This window comes from Notechis scutatus, chromosome 1, assembly GCF_049901735.1.
Source record: "Notechis scutatus isolate UNSWTSFEM ecotype Mainland chromosome 1, rNotScu1.2, whole genome shotgun sequence".
NCBI classification, from domain to species: domain Eukaryota; kingdom Metazoa; phylum Chordata; class Lepidosauria; order Squamata; family Elapidae; genus Notechis; species Notechis scutatus.
Genome location: NC_142009.1, coordinates 27,991,668 through 28,012,341, shown reverse-complemented (window position 1 = coordinate 28,012,341; position 20,674 = coordinate 27,991,668). Strand labels below are relative to the sequence as shown.

The following is a 20,674-nucleotide window of genomic DNA, read 5'->3' as shown; positions in this document are numbered from 1 at the left end:
GAACCTATCTCCTGCCAGCTTAGTATCATCTGCAAATTTGGTAAGTTCCTCTTCTATTCCCTCATCTAAGTCACTTAGGAGGACCTAACCTTAAGAAACATGCTATGAAGCTTCAGCCAACCCAATAGGCATAAAATTTTAAACTTGGCCTTTTTAATTTTTCTCAGCCTTGGTAATTTTAAGATACATGGACTTCATTTCCCAGAAGGCCCCAGCCAGATTGAGAAACACGATGTCAACCGTCCCACTCAGTCACCTAGGAAAGACAGACTCCTGGCCATTTGTTTTGCCAAGAATATACTTTGCTGAAGATTAGGTGGCTACTGAAAGAGAGTGTAAGCTGAATCTGAGTTTTTCCTGTGCACACAACACAAAGTAAAGTTCCTTCTCCTCCCATCCCTGGTTATCTGCAAAGGTCCAATCAGATGCTTGTATCTTGCTCAGGAAGCAGTTGCTCGGTTCCCAGCTCTGCATATCACTAATGACCTTCACTGGCTGGAGCTTCTCACATGGCTCAGCTGGGCTTTCATCTCTCCCCGCTTTCTTCGCACTCCAATCTTTCCCTCCTCCCCCACACCCTCCCATGCTAATGTCTGGCTGTCTGCTCATGAAGCTTAGATAGGTGAGATGCCGCCATGACACACGACATACAAGGATCAAGATACATTTTAGCGTTCTATTGTAGGTCCTTATCTATTCCTAATTGGATCAAAATTTCCCTTGCAGTTCTCACTTTTGTACGGAGAAGGAGCCTCTATTTTTCTCCTTTATTCTCAAAGATGTGTAAAGGTTTTTTTTTTAACTTTCTCTTGCTAGCGTTTAGTGGCAGAAACTGCCATTAGTTAGGAGTTATTGTTTTCTGTTACTCATCTTTCCATCGGTTTCTAGTCCTCTAATTGGCCACATTTACCACTCTGAAAAAGCTCGGTGGGAGTAATTCCTCCAGGATAACTTTTTTTTTTTAAAGATTTAATGGATCTGTTGGCAGCCAGAGAGGCTGGAGATTCCTGGAGAAATGCTGATATGGTAAGAAAAAGTATCACCTGGCTAATTTGTAGGTAGAGCTGTGAAAAAACACCATTCACGAGACTTTTGCCAAAATATATCTCTCCGTTGGAAAAAAATGTCAAAAAATGAAATTGTTTCATCAAAGGAAAAGAGAACTGGTTATAAAAATATGCAGGAACCTTTTCCTACTTGGCAATATTTACTTATAAAAGAAAAACTCTCTGGCAACCAACTTTGTAACCTACAGTTGTCCTGTTAACACAGTTGTACAGTTAACCTACAGTTGTTTCCTTCCTCCCAGTGCTTTAGGTTGCTTTTTTAAAAGTTCAGGTCACTGTTTTAGATTGTCTTATGCAAAGGTCACACTAGGTTATCAATTCCACTGTTTATATTAGATGCCTTAGTTTATTTTACACATTAGATCTATGTTTAACAACTATGTGAACTCTTCAATAACCTTACCAGGGGTGGGATGCTACCAGTTCTGCCCAGTTCTAAAGAACCGGTAGTTCTGAAGAGCAGCAGATACTGAATCGGTTCTGTGTTTGCTGCTGTTTGTCCCACCCACCCGCCCGGGCTCTTACCTGTCCTTTATTTCCTGCTTTTTCAACCTCAGCTGCTTTGCACGGCACAGCTGAGGTTGAAAAAGCAGGACAAAAGAGGCTTTTCAAACGCTGCACACTCACGCACAGTGCTTTTCAGCTGTCCGGGTGGCACAGCTGGTGGTTTTTGTACATGCGCGTGCAAAACATAGTCACCAAACCGGTAATAAAACTGGTTGAATCCCACCCCTGAACCTTACTAATCTTCAAGTTGAAACTCAGTCCCTAAGTATCTTATTATTATCCTTATCTCCATTATAATTATAGGATCAATTACTCCATTCTAGATAATAGGGAAGAAATCACATAACAACTATGTATGTATGTATGTATGTATGTATGTATGTATGTATGTATGTATTTGTTTGCCCCATTTTATGTACTTTCTTGCCATAGTTGTTAAATGAATCACTTTTCAGTTGTTAAGTTAGTAACACGATTGTAAAGTGAATCTGGCATCCCCATTGATTTTGCTTTGTCAGAAGGTTACACACCAAAAGCATCCTAAATATGAGCAATTGCCAAGGGTCCAACTTTTGATCATGTGACCAGGCGATGCTGCCACACCTGTAAGTGTGAAAAACAGCCATAAGTCACTTTCTGCAGTGCCATTGTAACTTCAAATCGTCACTAAAAAAAAAAAGGTTGCAGGTTGAGGGCTATCTGTATGCTACTTCAGTCATATAAGTGACTTATACAATCCAATATAGTGCAATATAAATGCAACAAACTTAGAATTCAAGCAATTGATTGCTAACTATCCAAATAACCTCTGCTTGTCAAGGAAAATATCCACTTAGTACTTTCTGCATTTCAGTCCATGAAGTTCTGCAAGAGAGCAATGTTTTACCTGCTTTTTTGGAATACCACGGGGATGGAACCATCCTTGACCCAGGGGAAAATGTGTTTGTAAAGGACGGGGTTCATAACTGTGGCTGTGATTTGTTTTTCTTTCAGACCAGTGTTTCCATTGAGATTCGGTACCAGGCCGTGGATGGCAGCGTTGGGGCTTGGAATGATGATGAATTCTTGGAGAGTCCCAGGGTCCATCCAGATGGTGATCCCTATGACACTGATGTCCTGCTTCCCAGCTACAGGCAGTCAAGCAAGACCAGCACTACAGAGAAAGCCTTCCGGAGGTATTAAGTCAAACCTACAATATAAATACTCTTGTGGAGTCCTGGGTGCTCTCTGAGCTTGGTAGTTTGCTTGAAGACATTTTGTTACCTAATTAGTGAAATTACCTAACTTGCTTAACTTACCAAATTACCTAATTTACCAAAAAAGCTAATGCAATCCTAAATTGCATCAACAGAGGGATACAATCAAGATCAAGTGAGGTACTAATACCACTCTATAAAGCCTTAGTAAGACCACACCTAGAGTACTGCATCCAGTTTTGGTCATCACACGATAAAGAAGATGTTGATACTCTAGAAAAAGTACAAAGAAGAGCAACCAGGATGATTAGGGGACTGGAGAGTAAGGCATATGAAGAATGGTTACAGGAACTGGGCCTGGCTAGTCCAGTGAAGATAAGGACCAGGGGAGATATGATAGCAGTCTTCCAATATTTGAGGGGCTGCCACAGAAAGGAAGGGATCAAGCTATTTTCCAAGGCACCCAAAGGCCAGACAAGGAATAATGGATGGAAACTGAACAAGGAGAGATTAACCTGGAAATAAGGAGAAACTTTCTGACAGTGAGGACAATCAACCAATGGAACAGCTTGCCCTTGGAAGTTGTGGGTCAAGAAGAGATTTGTCAGAAATGGTGTAGGGTCTCCTGCTTGGGCAGGGGGTTAGACTAGATTGCCTACAAGATCCCTTTCAACTCTGATTATCTCTTAGATGAAATATGGGCAAACAAACAACCAAACCCAGGACTCCACAGTACAACCCTGAGCTGTAGATATTCTGTTCCATTGAAAAATGCACATCCCAGAACTGTGTTCTATATCTGCTAATCCTGCTGATGGATTTACTAATTTACCTGATTTCAGATTGTCTATTGAATTCAAGGTCAGACTAACTGCTACCCAAAACTGAATCACTGGGGATATAGCATGAAAATGTATTGCTTCAGCATAGATTCTCCTGCATCTGAACAGCTTAGATGTTGATGTTCCTGGTGTTGGTCTGAGACCTGGTATAAATGTTGCCAGTTTTCAATTGTTTTGGGTGTATTCTGCCCATCTGTTTTGCAAGTAGGAGCACCTTACACAGTATAGCAAAGATCTCTGTTGGGCCAGGCGAAATATGGAAAAAGCCAATTTGTTATATGAAATGGCTTTGAACTATCTAATTGGAGCTGTAGGTCAACTACCCAGATCAATATGTAACCGTTTTGTTGCAGGGCAGAAATACGATGCTTAGTGTTAACAAGCATAATGTACCACTATGTGCATGGTGCATGTGTGTGTGTGTGTGTGTCGACATCCTCATTTAGGAGATCAAAATACATGTTTGATTCTTTCCAAACCTTGACAAGAAAAAAACTGGGAGTAGTTATTCAGAAGAAAAGGCAGCATCCATCAAGTCAAACTTTTACTAAGCTACCTAAAGAAAAACTACAGAGTAACTAAGCAATTTTAAATGCAAGAGAAGGCAAACAATAAATAGCTCAGAAGGTAATCGCACGGAGCTTGGAAATTATTTCTCAGAATGATCTGTCAGATAACTGGCATCAATATGAATTTACTCCATCTATGGCTGTTTTGTAGTTATTTGGGTGACATTTACCACCTGCCAGTAGACTACCAATTTTAAGCTTTTCATTAGCTGCCAAGAAATAATGGCTCAGGCAGCATAAGAAATCAGGAGTTGCTCCTGCAGCCCAAATAGCTCATTAAACTCTTAGAGACTGTCAGAAGTAACAAGCCCAGGGAGAAGAATAATCAAATATGTGGTTTTAGGCCCCCAACTCAATTGGTAGAAAATATTTCTTTGTTATAGCAATATGTATTTTTTGGCTACCATTTATTTTAAGAAGCTTTTCGATTGCAGAGAAATTAGGTTTTACGTAATTATTATGTAATTAAAGCATTTCGCTATTAGAAATGGTAGAAATTGAGTTGACCTTGTGCAAGCATCCCCAATCCCTGGGCTGCGGCAACTGCTGGGCAATCTATTTGCAACCAGGCCCTGTGAGCAATGGGCCAGCATGCATGCGCTATGCAGCTCCACTTACTCAAGTTGAGCTGTGCAGGTGTTCAAGTATACGCCAACCCACTGATTGTGCAAATCGAGTTGCACACAGTCGTGCATGCTAGTCTGTCACTTGTGCAGTCCGGGTTCCCCTCTTCCCCCACCCTTCTGCTGGTCCACCAGGTCGCAAAACATAAAAACATAAAACATCCAAATGATATTTCAGGATTGGACAGTCTTGTGTTTTTTCTAGGATTCAGAGGAGTTTATTGGTTTTTTTTAAAAAAATTAATGATGTTCCAAACTCCAAAATGTAAGATATGATTTTTAAAGCCACCTTGAACATCATAAGATTTCTAACAGAATCTGAGTAAAAAATGTTTTTTTAGGAAAATGAAGGAAAAGAGTCTACTAATGTAATTTTGTTTGCTTTTCAAGAAATGGCATTTCAGGGAGAAGTTGAACTTTCAAAGCTCAGATCTTCTCTCTTTTTCTTGCAGTTTCTGAATCTATGAAACAAAATACACAGAACCTCCTACACCATTAATGTAAGCCTTCATCACGAAAAGCTCAACAAATGAAACAACTGGTTAGCCATCCTCCAAATAATCTCCTAACTCTTGCAAACATATGTACATTTCTTGACAAACCATCACTGGAAAATTTCCTCCTCATCCCCTCATGCACACATACATTTTTATTTATTTTTTCATTCCTTATCCATTGAGTGAAAATATATGTCTCAGTTTTGGCTAGCTGCATTAAGGGTTTCCTCCAAAAGTTAGTTATTGTTGTGCAGCTAAAGTGAATCTATAACAAATTAGTTTTGAAGTTGATGCCCTCTAGCGTCCAAGTGGCATAAAACAAGGGACCGATCTGTTTAGGAAAGAGTTGAAAATTGCATTCCTGTAAGAAAAGCAGTAACAAGGTAAAAGCACTGGATAGGAAAGTCTTAAGCATCTCATTCATCTGTGTAGGTGTATACACCTACACAGTGTACAATAATGCAGTATTTTGCAGCATAAACTGGAAATGCATCTTAGTGCTCTATTGATCAGACATTAATTATAGTTTGTTCAGAGGGAGCACTCAAGGTATCAGTGATACATCATTAACTTACAGTATGCCTTCTCACCCTTAACCCATTCATGGGGAATTTGCCCAGCCGTGCTATTTATCTATCCAATTCATTTATCAATTATCCTAGAATTGCTTTTTCCTGCTCTCAGCATCAATCCTTGATACCTAAAAAAACCCCATAATATACAAACAGCTCTTGTATTGATCCTCATTATTCTAGGCAAGAAGATGATGAATTGTATTACCATAGTGATGATGAACTGCTGGGTGAGGGAGATACCATCAGCCAAGGGTCTTTAAATGCCAGGTATGAAGCTCAGCTATGCCTCAGAGTGACTCAAGTGTGCGGTGTTATGCTGAAGAAAGATTTCTTGGGGATGAGGTGTTTCCCCCCCGCCCAAGAAAACTCCAGTAATCTTATATCATTTACAATTTGCACTAAATGTTAATTTAAGCCATTCCCTGGATTTTTGTTGTGTAAACCTAGCCAGGGAATTCTCATAAATTGCCTTACTGGGTTGAAACAATCCCAATTTACTTTGTTCTGTGTTTTTATTACTTATTATATTGTGTTCAAGAGTTAATTTAGAATGGGGCAACACCTGAATTGAAATCAATCAACCTCAGAAACACACACACAAAAGCAACTTGCAGTATGGCACCAGTTTTCTTTCCTGAATGGCTGACTTATTTATGAGAACATTACATAATTGCAAATTTTTCTGGTGTGCTTTTGCTGAGCTTTATGTAAACCTTTCCAAAGAGCATACACGATGCAAAATGATGTCCTGGTAAGTAAATGTGATGAAGTTTAATCTGAATTCTCAGGAGGGAGGGATTGTGTTCCAGAGGAGCAAAAAACAGAGAGGTTGAGAGAGTTTGGGAAGAAAAGAGTCAGAGCAGCTCCTCCTTAGGACTTCTCAGAGTATGTGTTGAATAGTGTAAGTATTTGCTTTAGTTGGGCAAGATTTCTGTCTATGGGGTGGGATTCAAATTGTTTAACAACCGGTTCTGTGGGCATGGTTTAGTTGGTGGCTGTGGCCAACTCAATATCACTCATATCGAGGCACGCATCTCCTCGCGTGGCCTCTCATGACTGTGGGGATGCTGCAACAGTCATAAGTACGAAAAATGGTCATAAGTCACTTTGTTCAGTACCATTGTAACTTTGAATGGTCACTCCACACAAGCAAAGTACCAGCAAAGGAGGGTTAAAAAAAACTCCAGAGAAGTTCCTGAGACAGGAAGTCTAGTCCTGCCAAGAATGTAATAAGGGTTAACGGAGAGGCAGTTTCTGTAAGCAACACCAGAATGTTTCCTTCCTGCCTTCCTTACAGGATTAGGCCAGTAATTTCTTCTAACTACCTGTTCTCCAAACTGCTTAGAATGTTAACAACCAGTTCTAGCGAATAGGTGTGAGCTGGTAGAATCCCACCTCTGGGGAGGAACAATAAAGGAAACTCCTTAGAAGAACCTCAGTGTGTCTTTTCTTGGCTTTTAGAGCCGGACAGAAGGTGAGGTTTGTTCTGGTACCTCTTGATGATAGAGATTAGGTAGGTAACTAGTAGGTGGTAATCCACTAGGAAAGAATGATGACTGATTTTATGTGGGCCAATCAAGGAGCACTGGGTTTTGGGTGGGGTGAGTTACATGCAAACCAGAACAATATTTGTGCAAGAAGTGAACTGCTCAGTTTGGCTCCAGGCTCAAGAGGAGTTCTACCAGACCTACAATAATAAGCCTAAGGGCAACAAAGCCTAAACTGGAAAATCAGAGAGGGGACTCAGTTCACTCACTGGAGATAACACAGGAAATAAACTTACAGAAGCTAAACACTATTATGTCCTTTCCAAACAAAACATTACATTCCCAGCTTTTGTTTAACCTTTTGCAGATGATGTTTATTTGTTTCTGGAGTCAAGGCAAATGTCTACATACAATTCTGATTTAAGACCAGACAACCTCACCCTTAAGGTCTCTTTCTCATCATTCTCCCATGATGAAATTGCTGTTTGTGTACTTAGAGAGATGGTCCAGAAAGGGCAGATTGAAGCAACTTCTATTCCCCTTGTGGATGGCTGTGGACAGAGTTCCTTGAAACTATGTAAATTCTTAAGGATTCCTCCTCCCATCCCATTCCATTCTTTCTCACCAAATAAACAAGGCTAAAAAGAATTCTGATAGGGTTTTTTTTTTAATGGAAGTTGGCTATCTTAAGGTCAGGGATGGAACAAATAGAAGAGAGAAACAATAAGAGAGCAAAATTGCACAGATGCCAGGCTTCACTCAAAGGCAAATGGATACAATGCTTCCTAGCTATGGGAATTGTTTTAAAATTCATCTGTTTTCCAAGTGGGAACTGAGCACATGCCAGGCAGAATGACTATATTCCCATAAGGTACTTAACAAGATCCGTTTCAATCTGGTGGCTCCACTTGTGCAACTTCTGACAAGCAAAGACCTGATTCACGTAACAACCTTTGCATTCGTCTTCACGCAAAAAGAAACTATAGCTCAACCCACCAAAAACATAACTGTAAAAGACAAACCAGAAATAAAAGTTAAAATAAGCAAAAAAAAAAAAAATAGTAAGAGAACACCTGTCTGATCTTGATGAAAACAAATCGCCAGGGCCTGATGGATTACATCCCAGAGTTTTAAAGGAGCTGGCAGAGGTCATCTCAGAACCACTGCACCATATCTTTCAAAAATCATGGAGCACCAGGGAACTACCAGAGGACTGGAAAAGAACTGATGTGGTTCCCATCTTCAAAAAAGGGAAAAAAAACAGATCCAGGAAACTATAGACCAGGGATCCCCAACCTTTCACGCCGCGGCCCGGTTCCGACATCAGCTGGGCGCCGCCCGGTCCGGCAGTCAACTGGGCGCCGCCATCTTTTATGACGAAAAGGCGCTCCGTGATGTCACGAGCGCGTTGCATAAAAGAGGCGGCGCCAGCGTTGGTGAGCTTTTTCGGTAGAAATGGCTTTCACCCGGAAAAGCTCACGAGCGCTGGCGCCGCCATCTTTTATGACAAACAGCGCCCGTGAGCTTCTACCCGAAAAGCTCACCAGAAGCGCTTTTACCAAAAAGATGGCGGCGCCAGCAACCAGCGCCCGGTAAGGGTTGTTCGCGGCACGTCCGCGGACCGGCGGTTGGGGACCCTGCTATAGACCAATCAGCCTAACATCAATACCCGGGAAGATACTGGAAAAGATAGTAAAAAAACAGATTTGCCAACATCTAGAAAAAAAGTAGAGTAACAACTAGCAGTCAGCATGGGTTTGTTAAGAACAGATCATGCCAAACCAATCTTATTTCATTCTTCAACACAGTGACTAAATTAGTAGACCAGCAAAATACTGTGGACATGATATATTTCGATTTCAGCAAGGCATTCGACAAAGTAGACCACAACCTACTTCTTAGTAAGCTAGAAAAAAGTGGAATAGATAGCACCACCATTAAATGGACTCGCAACTGGCTGGCAAACTGTACTCAATGAGTAGTCCTTAATGGGTCTAAGTCTACATGGAGGGAAGTAAGCAGTGGGTGCCACAAGGTTCTGTCTTAGGCCCAGTACTCTTCAATATCTTCATTAATGACTTAGATCAGGGTCCCCAACCACGGCCGCGGACCGGCACCGGGCCGTGGAGCACTCTTTACCGGGCCGCAAAGAAAAAAAATTTAAAAAATGGCGGCTTTCTTCGCCCGTGAACTGCTGGGATGGGATCAAGGACACAAATGAAAGAAGGAGAGGGAGGAAGCAACCGAAGCCTGTCCTGCTCTCTGGCTCAGCCTCTCAGTCGCTTCTGCCTCCACCAGCCCAGGAAGAAACTGCTTCAAAGAATCGCCGCATCTTCACCGCCGCCGCTCGCCGGTTCAATCCACAGTGCTCGTTCTGCCTGCCTGCCTGTCTGGTTGTTTGGGAGCAGCCGGCTGAGAATAATAACTATTCGCCTCTTTTTATCAGCCGAAGCTGCTCCAAACGAAGAAGGCAGGCAGGCAGGCAGGTAGAACGGAGCACTGTGGATTGAACCGCGAGCGGGCGGGCGGGCGGGTGGTGAAACGGGCGCTCGGGAAGCTGTGGCGACAGGAAAAGCCACCCCACCCCCCACCCCCGGCTTCTTTGAAGCAGTTTCTTCCTGGGCTGCTGTAGGAGCGATAGAGTGACTGAGAGAGGAACGAGGCAGACACCTGAGGGAGGGAGGGAGGGAGACACCTGAGGGATGGGGCTGAGGGAGGCAGGGCCGAGGCGCTCCCTGAACCTTGGTGGTTTGCTGGCAGACGTTTATTACCCGACTAGGTAACAACATCAGATGTTACCTAGTCAGGTAATGAAACGTCTGCAAGCAAACTACCAAACTCGGATTCTCTCCCCCGGTCCTTGAAAAATGTTTCTGCTTGAAACCGGTCCCTGGTACAAAAAAGGTTGGGGACCACTGACTTAGATGAGGGAATAGAAAGGGAATTTACCAAATTTGCAAATGATACTAAGCTGGCAGGAATAGCTAACACCCAAGAAGATAGGCTCAAGATCCAGATGGATCTTGACAGACTAGAACACTGGGCCATATCTAACAAAATGAAATTCTATCCTACACTTAGGCAAGAAAAACCAAAAGTACGCATATAGACTGGGTGAAACCAGGCTCAATAGCAGTAACTGCGAGAGGGATCTTGGAGTCTTAGTGGACAACCAGCTAAATAGGAGCCAACAATGTGCAGCAGCAGCCGAAAAAGCCAATGCAATCCTAACTTGTATTAACAGAGGGACACAATCAAGATCAAGGGAAGTGCTAATATCACTCTATAAAGCCTTAGTAAGACCACACCTAGAGTACTGCATCCAGTTTTGTTCACCACAGTATAAAAAAGATGTTGAGACTCTAGAAAAAGTACAGAGAAGAGCAACCAGGATGATTAGGGGACTGGAGGCTAAAAGATACAATGAACAGTTGCAGGAACTGGGCATGGCTAGTCTAGTGAAGATAAGGACCAGGGGAGACATGATAGCAGTCTTCCAATATTTGAGGGGCTACCACAGGGAGGAAGGGGTCAAGCTATTTTCTAAAGTGCCTGTAGGCCAGACAAGGAATAATGGATGGAAACTGCACAAGGAGAGATTTAACCTGGAAATAAGGAGAAACTTTCTGACAGTGAGAACAATCAACCAATGGAACAGCTTGCCCTCGGAAGTTGTGGGTGTGCCATCACTTGAGACTTTCAAGAAGAGATTGGACTGCCATTTGTCAGAAATAGTGTAGGGTCTCCCACTTGGGCGGTTGGACTACATGACCTTTCAGCTCTGATTATCTGTCTGTTTGAACCTTGGCACAAAACCTTGGCACAAAAAAAGGTCATAAAATCACATGCAACTCACTTAACCCCCTTGCCAGAATCTTGCTCCCTCCCTCCCTCCCCACCTTTTAATTGTAATTTGTATTTTTATTTGTATCAGAAATATTTATTTCCATAGTTTTATTACTTTTAATGTTTTAAGCCATCCCGAGTCACCTTCAGGTGGGCAGCAGACAATCAAACCAATAAATAAACAGCAGTCATAAGTCAAGGACTTTCTTTTATTCAGGTTTTTAGGACTTTTTTCTAGATACAAATCCTCTGCTAATAGGTTGCAGCACAAGAAATCCCCCCTAAACCTCAAAACAAAACAAGAAACACTACCCCATAAATGCAGAATAACATAACATAAATAATAGTTAAAAGGAAAATGGGTAGCAGATAACATATATAATTATAGCCTAGCTAAAAGTTTAAAGAAATCTCAAATCCTCCAGCATCACAGACTCATCAAGAAAAATCCAAGTAAGCTGGTTTTTATTAGGGTGGGAACCATCTATGACCAGGTCCCATATTAAATTGGATTGTCTTGGACAGAGCATGTTTAACTTGTTTTCTGGAGTTGATTACTGGGATTCACACAAAACATTAAACAACAAATAGGTGGGATTTGTACCACTTTGTGAACCACAAAAATATAACAGTTATTATTAACTTATTATTAAGTATGTTAATTCTTTAACTGACTGATTAATTGTGTTAACAAAATCCAACAAAGTAATCTGGGCTGAACTGGCACCCACAAGAAGCTTTCTGTATGCAAAGAATGGGTGAAAAATACTTGCTTTCCAACACCTAAACTTAGGTCTACACAATAATGGTCATTTTTCAAGATTGGAACTCTTCTATTTTCTCCAAGGAATCCTAGAAGCAATATATTTCTTGGGCTAAATTATTTCAAAAATATGAAAAATTATTATTCAGAGGAATCCTCCCCCATCCTGCCTACGGAAAAATAAAGTAGCAAGGGAAGGATTTCATCATGGAATATAGAAATTCATTCAAATCTTCCAGTTACTTTCTGTTCTTGTTTGGTGTACAGAATGATTTTTCTGTTGTTGCCTTTTCAGACAACATCAATTAAAAAATCTTCTCCCTACCTGCTTAGCCCTATTTTGCCATTGTAATGAGGCCAGTGACAAATGCTGTTCCTAGTATTTTAATACAAGACAAGTTAAAAAAAAGCTACTGATGGATTCCTCCAGCTTTGTTTCTCCTTCCATCGTGGCTGTAGATGAAACCAAAGCAACCTCATTAAGATACAGCATACAGAAATTGTTATTGGGTCATGGTCGTGATCATGGCTATGGTAAACATGAGAATCAGCCATGATGAATGGTGTAAACTCATCTCTTTTGGCTAAGCTATTGTTCAAGACACTGTGTGAACCCATATCACAATACAGTAATCAAGTTAAACTTATTGCATGAATGCAGCTAAAATATGGTGGGCCTTTTACATGGGTAATAGCAGCATGTTTGTGTGATGATCCATCTGTCTCAGTGTGGCTGTTTTTCATATGTAAGCAATTAAATATTTTCTAACCAAATGAGCTATTTGTTTTAATTGCACGTATTCTGTATTCATGTCTGTAAATGGAGTAGCTTGGATGAAGATGCGGAAGATTGTGAAGGGTAAATATTATGTGTGCAGCAATCCATGAAATTTGAAAAAAGAGAAATAGTTACGTTTTCTTGACGTTTTTTTTCTTTTTATGAAGCAGCTCTCTTTAGAAGAAGTCCAGCATTGTACATTTTTCTAATCTTTGCCTTCTTGAAAGAAGATCATCAGAAATAAAACAAACAAATCTGTTTTACAGATAATTATAAAATGCAAAATAAACATTGGATTGCATTCTGCTCTTGTCTCTTCTCCTATTCCTGTTTTGGAGATAAGATATAATTTTCATCACTACCATCCACCTATAACGTTATTTTAATACATTTCTCTTTTAAAGTTGTTCAGGATGGGGGTCATTAGTGTCTTAATTATGAAGCTTATGAAGAATAACTTCCTTTTTCATCTGTTCAGAAATATCACACCATTTGGCTATTTTGAATGATCCCTGGTAATAATTTTATAATTAAAGAATATCTACCAGAGAGTAACAGGGGAAATGAGCCCAAGTTCCAGTAAGAAGAAAACAAATGAACTCTATTTATGAGAGCTCGGAGAGAAAATTATTGGAATTTAGAATTCACACAGTTACTAGTTTGGGGAGAGAGGGTTATAATAAGAATGTAATAAATTTTATATTGAAACTTAACTGGAATTAGACACTATGAAGAATCTTTGAATGTGTGTTTCCCTGTCCATAAATACCATCATCTCAGACCTGGATTTTCAGCTTCTTAAACTATTGTGGTTCGGTATAATAGATTATTTAATAAAGAATAAATGAAGAAATAATAAAGAAATTTAATAAATATCCCTTCACATTTTTATAGGCCTGTAAAACCATTTGTGACTTTATAGGGAGGACTATATTTTAGTTACTAATAAAGGTTATCCTTCAGTGCCCCAATCATCCATTATCTTCTTTGATGATATACCTTGGTAAAACTTTATGTTTAAAACTAAAGGAAATATGAGCTTCTTTCTGAGAACACACACAGTTTATCCATAAACCCCAAAGGAGGCTAGAATTTGCTGAACTTTCCTCCGATTAATCTTCTTTCAATAGAAACCTGGGTTGTCATGGGCACAGTTGTGCAGACACCCCGCCTGTGTATTCAAATTGGCCTCCTTGTATTGAAGCCTGCTTGCAATAGGGCCAGCATGTCTTATATATTAATATTTTGAGATCAACTGTGCTGCCTGACCGCCAATATTCCACTCTTTGCTTATCATGGCTGGCCTCTTTTATGTTTTAGGACAGTAAAATGTCAGCAGCAGGACATGATACCTGATCTATGTTTATTTTTAAAAATTAATAGGTAGGATGTAGCTTTGGAGCATAAAACAATCTGGCCCAATTGAATTATTCACGTTTCCTTTCCTTGGGCAAGTTTCCTTGGGCAGCCCTCACTTGGTACACATTTGGTGCTTGCCAATCTCTTATCTTCTGAAGCTCTGTCCATGGTGCTGAATTTAATCAAAGATACCCCCTAGGAGGCAAACTACAGGATAAGCAGAAGACACACAAAATAGCCCCTGCCTTAGAAGATTTCCTTTTCCAAGGCTTGGGAATCAAAGTTTGTTGTTATTGCATGGCTTCTGTGTTTGAGACGGCTGCTTTCAGTTTAATACCAATTTTAATATATTTCCTTTTTTGTATACTTCTACTTGTGCGTGCATGGTGTTTATACTGTGAAGTGGTTTGATAAAATAAAATTATATATGAAAACCTGCCTATATTAGCACAGAAACAATCATGAATGATGGAATTAGCTTATTTCACTCCCATTATTTGCCTAGTTAAAATCACCTTGCAACAGAAAAAGGCAAGAATCTACCATCTTTATCTTATAAATCAAAATAAAGATAAAAACAAAACAAAGAAACATTTATCTGCACAGCTCTCTTCTCCAATTGATCATTCATGACCCTCTTAGAACCATCTCTGGAAGACATGCTTGTATATTTTTTGTAATTCAGGGTGCAAATAATCAGTGAGGAGGATTCTGAGCATTTTTAAAATCAATTTACTTTGTTTTCATGCATTGGCAAAAGATGGAAGAACCTCACATTGTCCTTCTGGGCTAAATCTACTTGTAATAAGCCTTGCAGAAATAATGAGTAAATGAAAGGGAAGGGGGAAGTTTTTAATCCTTCCTTCCTTATGATTAACATATTTTTATACCACATCCCATAGCACATAGCAAAGATTTTCACTTTCACTAATTAGGACCCAAAAGACAGAATTTGAATGGAGGAAAACATCCAGGGAAAAGAAATTTGCCAGGGATAATCAAGAATTTGCCAGGAATAGTAGTAGTAGAAAGAGTTAAAAACTTCTCCCATCCATTGATTCTTTCCTATATAGCCTCTCATATCTCAGCAATTATGAATGGCTACCAAAGCAATGTATAGGCCTGTCCCTTTGTTCTTTTCATTTGGCTTTTTAATCTGCTTAAGCTACCAGAAGTAATGAGAAAAATTATATACAGTTACAATTATTTATTCTAAGGATGATAAACATCCTCCTTACTCTTTTAAGTCTCATTGTGTGATGGATTTGCATCACTGTGTGCATGGTTAGGATAAGAAAAACATCACTTCAAATCATTAACTTACATTGTTGTAACTCATCTGGATCAGTTTTCATAAAATTGAATGTATTTTCAACTGGGATAACTATACTATACAAGTAATATTCTGTGTCTTATATTTATATGGAGTTTCCTAGAAGTATCCAACAGGAAGGCCATTCTTCCAGCAGGAGGTTCTGGGTGGCCATGAAAAGCTCTGTTCCTACTAATTGTTTTTTCTTATCAACTTGAACAGGATTTGTGGATATTTCTGTGGGTTTTCTATGACCATGGAAGTTGGTCCATCATCTTTCCAAATGAACCTTGACTGAATTGGATAAATAAGTTATAGAAAGCAAAAGTGCTTGTCCATTTTGCATGCAAAATGCTCTCATGATTATTGTTGCCAATTTCATTTATCCTAATTGTGATTTTTTTCTTCTTCTGTGGCCTATTCCAGCAAAATTTCAGGATTCCAGAAAAAGAGCCATAATGGGTACAAATCTGTAGCCAGGTATATTAAAAATCTGTATAGTGTTTTGGAAAAGGGTTTTATTCATGCCAATCTCAATTCCAGAATTGATCAAAAAGTTGGGGGTTGTTTCTGTGTTCCTAAAACTATAGCAGATATTAGAGCTTTTCTGAACCTATCAGTAATAATCAGAAAATTATAAGTAACTCCATATGGGTAACCATGCAAGAGTAATAAAAGACTCTGATTCTGAAAAGCCTCTCATGTGTACAGAAGGTGATAGTTTATACTTCAAGATCTTATTTTAGAGGTCAACTTTAGAACTTTTGAGGATTGCCACATGGGTCCTCTCCATTGGGCAAGAGGTTGACTGGAATAACCTCCACTCTTAATTCACACTGTTGAGGTATCCATCAAATGTTCCTGCTATAAAACTTATGTAGGAAGATGTACCCTTGAATCACCAAGGAATTGGTTTCTGATAGGTAGAAAATACTGTTGGAAGAAATGTCCATCTGGGTTCAGTTCCAAATGGGGAGAAAGACATTGGAAACATGGAGGCTGACTGGAAAGATAGTTTATTGGTTGGCAAGACCACATGGGTTTGAAGTCCTGGTGCAGCTGAACACAGGGAATGGAGAGTGAGAGATATTGATACCCTTTCTTGGGCCTTGCCCTGAGCTTCCTGTTCCTGTGGCAAGGGCATGTATTCTATTGGCTGCTGTAGGGGCTATCTGCAAATCCTAGGAGTCTGTCTGAGATAAGTTTGGTTGAACTGTGTTGGGTGATGTAGGGGCTCAGTTGTGACATGTGGTGAGCTCTGCTAATAGATAATCCTATTACATCCTGGAGGGTCATGTCTTAATCCCATCATCCGGGAGCTGAGGTCTTTTGTTTTGTCGATATACTGGCCCAGTCTTAATATGTACCAAATACCTGCTGGGGGAAAGGAGCTGCATGGAGCTGCTTTGTCTTTAACAAGACAAAGGGAAATTCAGGGAAATATAATATTCTGCCTTTTTAATATTTCCTAAAGTATTTCATTCTTCTAAGATAGGTCGGTACTAGCTTTCTTCAATAGCTTGTTGCAATAGCCTGTTGACTCTTTTGACTTCAATGTTTTTCCCTGGCTTTCTTCTCTTGTGCAACAGGGATGACCACAAAAACTCCAGGTACATGTTGGCCCTTCAACTGCAATTCCTTTCCTTTTTTAGCGTGTGCATTCTGTGTGTGTGTGTGTGTGTGTGTGCTTCTTCTCTGCTCCTCCTTTAACAAAGATCTAAAATCAAACAGGCTTTGGAGACATTTGGAGATCTTCCTGTTTCCTTCCCAGCAAAAGGTGTGTTGAGGTCTACTCTCTACTGGAATATCTCTGAAGGACTCCATTGGTTGCTCTCTGAATTTTAGTTCTGTTATGAATTTCTGACAATCTTAAGGGCCAGCAAGAGCCATTTTTCTGCTTTCTCTGCTTTCTTGAAACCTTGGATATCTGAAAACAGAAAACAATCTATCTTCATAGATAGAGTTGAAACAAGCTGTGGATAGGGCTGGAGCCAAAGATTGGGATGCCCCTTCTTTCTATGATATCCCAATTTTCTATTCAGAAACCTTCTTCTTCATTCTCATGCACTTTCTGATATCCCCGGTTGCAAGGAAGGAAAGAAATAGCTCTTGTCAAAGGCCTTAGCTAATGTCTTGTAAAGGATGTTGAAAATAAACGGCTGTAGAATTATTATAAGTGGCTGTTCCAGATGAAATGTTTCTAATCCAAACCTCAACGCTAAGAAACTTTTTGATATCTACGTTGGTTTTAAATAATTCTCCACATTTTGTATTTTTTTAAGTAATACCTCTCCTTGTATGTTTGTATTTCTCTTTCTACCTCCTATGTGTGCATTTGCTGTGATTTTCCAAGAAAAATGTTTTTGCCAAGTAATAAAAAGAAGTTGGATTATAAGACTTCATTTTTGAAAGTTTCATACAGGAAGTTGTTGTTTTTTTCTTGTTGCATTCAAGCAAATTGTTTCTTAACCACGTGATTGTTTCTGAATCGTATTTGTACTTTCAGAGATAAAATTAAAGGAAAAGAGAAAAAACATCACCATTTGCCATTCAGGTAGCTTAATACATTCTATTATTTCCTTCTAATAATTCCCAGCTTAAATACCTAATCCTCAGCCACAATGGTATAGTTTCATAGTGATATCCATAGACTGAGGATTTTATTTTTCAGGCTGATTAATGTCAGTGAGTATTTGATAGACGAAAAGCTAAGCCTTTCAAATCAACCACGTCGGGAAATATGTATGGACTGAGACCAATTACCAAATGTATCACTGCCTTCTGGGCTTTGCAAATAGCTCAAGACCCATCCCTCTTTGGGACACTTTGTTCACTAGGGGACAATGTGAATGTACTGTTAATACTCAGCAAGATCATGATAGTGGTGGTGATGATGTACATCTTGAATTAGGTTATACAAAATGTTTTTAATTTGGAACATCTCAATCTCAAGATGATCCTTTTCAAATTTGAAACAGATTGTACTGATCTTAGTGGAAACGTTCTGACTCCGTTCCCACCATTCTGGATATATTCTGGGCTTGTGAGATAGCTCTGTTGTGAGTTCAAAACAAATCCTTGGCACACATTGTCAGTAGAGATGGTAGTTTTTAAAAGTTTTGTTGTGTTTAAGATTACAATTGGGTGAAAATTTTAGAGATACTCAGAAAGCACCATTACCGAACGGTGATGGAATGCATGGCCTTGACTCTAATGTTGAACACCCTTGTTTACAATTCCTGCCCAATATTTGAATTACTCTGGCATAGTTAATATTGTTACCAAATTCTTAGAACCTCCATAGGATTTGCACTCTCCCAGTTTGTGAGCTTAGTGAGCTTTCCCCCAAATTTTCAAAAAGTTGTTCTCTGCAACTCCATTTGATGGATAATGAGCTGCCTCAATTTTTCTCCACCAACCTTCACATTCTCTAAAGTAGATTTTATACTTCGGCAAAATAAAAAGTAATACACATTTTGTGTGGTATACTCATCAAATTCAAAAAAATTAAATTTTATTTTAAAATAAAAAGAACAGAAGCTTCACAGATAGCCCACTGTAGAAGTCATCATGTGGTTAGAATCCCTCTCCAGAATTCATTATTATGCCTTCTAGACCAGAATTCATCTTTTGTTATCATTTTTGGTATGGAGGCTTTGGTGCTTTGTAGTACCACAGATTACTGAAGCAAGGTCCTCTGGGTTCAATGAGATTTACAGTATTTCTAGGGAAGTAGATTAAAAACAAAAACTGCAATTTGTCATATCATTTTCAGGAGTGTAGCAAGAAAATGTATATTGCCATTCTCATCTCTGGATAACTCTCTGGAGAGAGGATGAGGGATGTAAGAGCTGAGCTGCAGAAATAGACATGGTCAAAAACTGGAAGCAATGAGACATCCCCAGATCTTATGTCTTTCCCATGATCTACAGCCATCAGGATTTTTGTAATTCATATCCTGTAGGCTTAGATAAGATTTTGGGGTTACAATATATAATCATTCTTTTTCTTCAACTTTATCTCCTTCACTTATTGGGAGAATAAAGTGTACATTCCTGAAGAAAGAAAAATGGGATTTAAATGTTTTTAGCTTGTGGCTGTTCTACTGATATTATCTTATGAAATAACCTCCTAGTTTTTTTAATTAACTTTTTATTAAAATTTTGGCTTTTTGCTTCCTGCCTGGCTCTGCTCACCCATTTCAGCAAGACCAAGGACAAAAAGTAGGTTTCTTTGTCATAATCTCTGCCTCTCTTTCATCTAAACTCTGTTATGCAGCTTCTTCTGTCATTAGTTAATGGTCAGAAATCAGAACATCTTACAATAGAATTCTGTTACTTTCATCACTATCAACACAGAAGGGGGTTCAGTAGATGAGCCCTCATTTGTCATATTTTTAAAATAAAGAGGCAGAACCTAGATGTAAGGCTGGTATATGCAGAGGTGGGGTGCAAATTTTTTAACTACCGTTTCTGTGGGCATGGCTAGATGGGCGTGGCCAGGTGGTCATGTGCTGTGTGCCCCCCCCCCACCCCGTTTTTGCTCCCAGGAGGCTTCCCTGAGGCCCAGTAGGCAAAAAAATAAATAAATAAATAAAAATTTTGGGCCTACTGGGCCTCAGGGAAGCCTCCTGGGAGCAAAAACAGGGTGCAGGGGACCGCACTGCACACAACCCCGTGCCCCATTTTTTACCTCCTGGGCCTCAGGGAAGCCTCCTGGGCTAAGCAGTACAACAGTGAGTGGCGGGAAATCAGCTGTGTCGCACGATTTAGATTAGCTAGAAAACAAGAAATCTTGCTTTCTAGCTAATCTAAATCGCTCGGCACAGCTGATCTTTGGAAAACAGCTGATCGGGGCAGGGAAGGAAATACCGGTTCGCTCCCAGCTGATCTTCTGAGTTACCGGTTCACTTGACACGGGCCAAACTGGTAGAATCCCACACCTGGGTATATGTCCATAATGCTTCATTTCACTTATTCTTTATTTATTAATCAAATTTACTATGGCCACTGATCTCACCAAAGGCAACTCTTGGCAGTGAACAAAAATCAATAATGAAAAATAAATAAAAACAAAAAATGTGCAATATATAAAACCTTATTAATAAATAACATAAAAGCAAAAATACAAATGTCAGGAGAGGGAGGATTAAAATGTCCACCTCAACAATGGAGCCATTAGACCAGGCCCCTGATCACCTGGGAGCCCCAGGTCTGACAACATAGCTAAGACATGAGGGCTTTTTGGAATACC

General features: G+C 39.7%; 1 protein-coding gene across 5 annotated transcripts in view; it reads left to right on the top strand.

Moving 5' to 3' along the window:
- Window positions 1-20,674, top strand: part of OTOF (otoferlin) — a 164,326-nt gene that overhangs the window by 76,826 nt on the left and 66,826 nt on the right. For all 5 annotated transcript variants that reach the window (XM_087959852.1, XM_087959835.1, XM_087959842.1 and 2 more), the window contains exon 5: window positions 2,568-2,749. In XM_087959852.1, coding sequence (XP_087815978.1) covers window positions 2,568-2,749 — 182 coding nt within the window. The remainder of the gene's footprint in view (window positions 1-2,567; window positions 2,750-20,674) is intronic.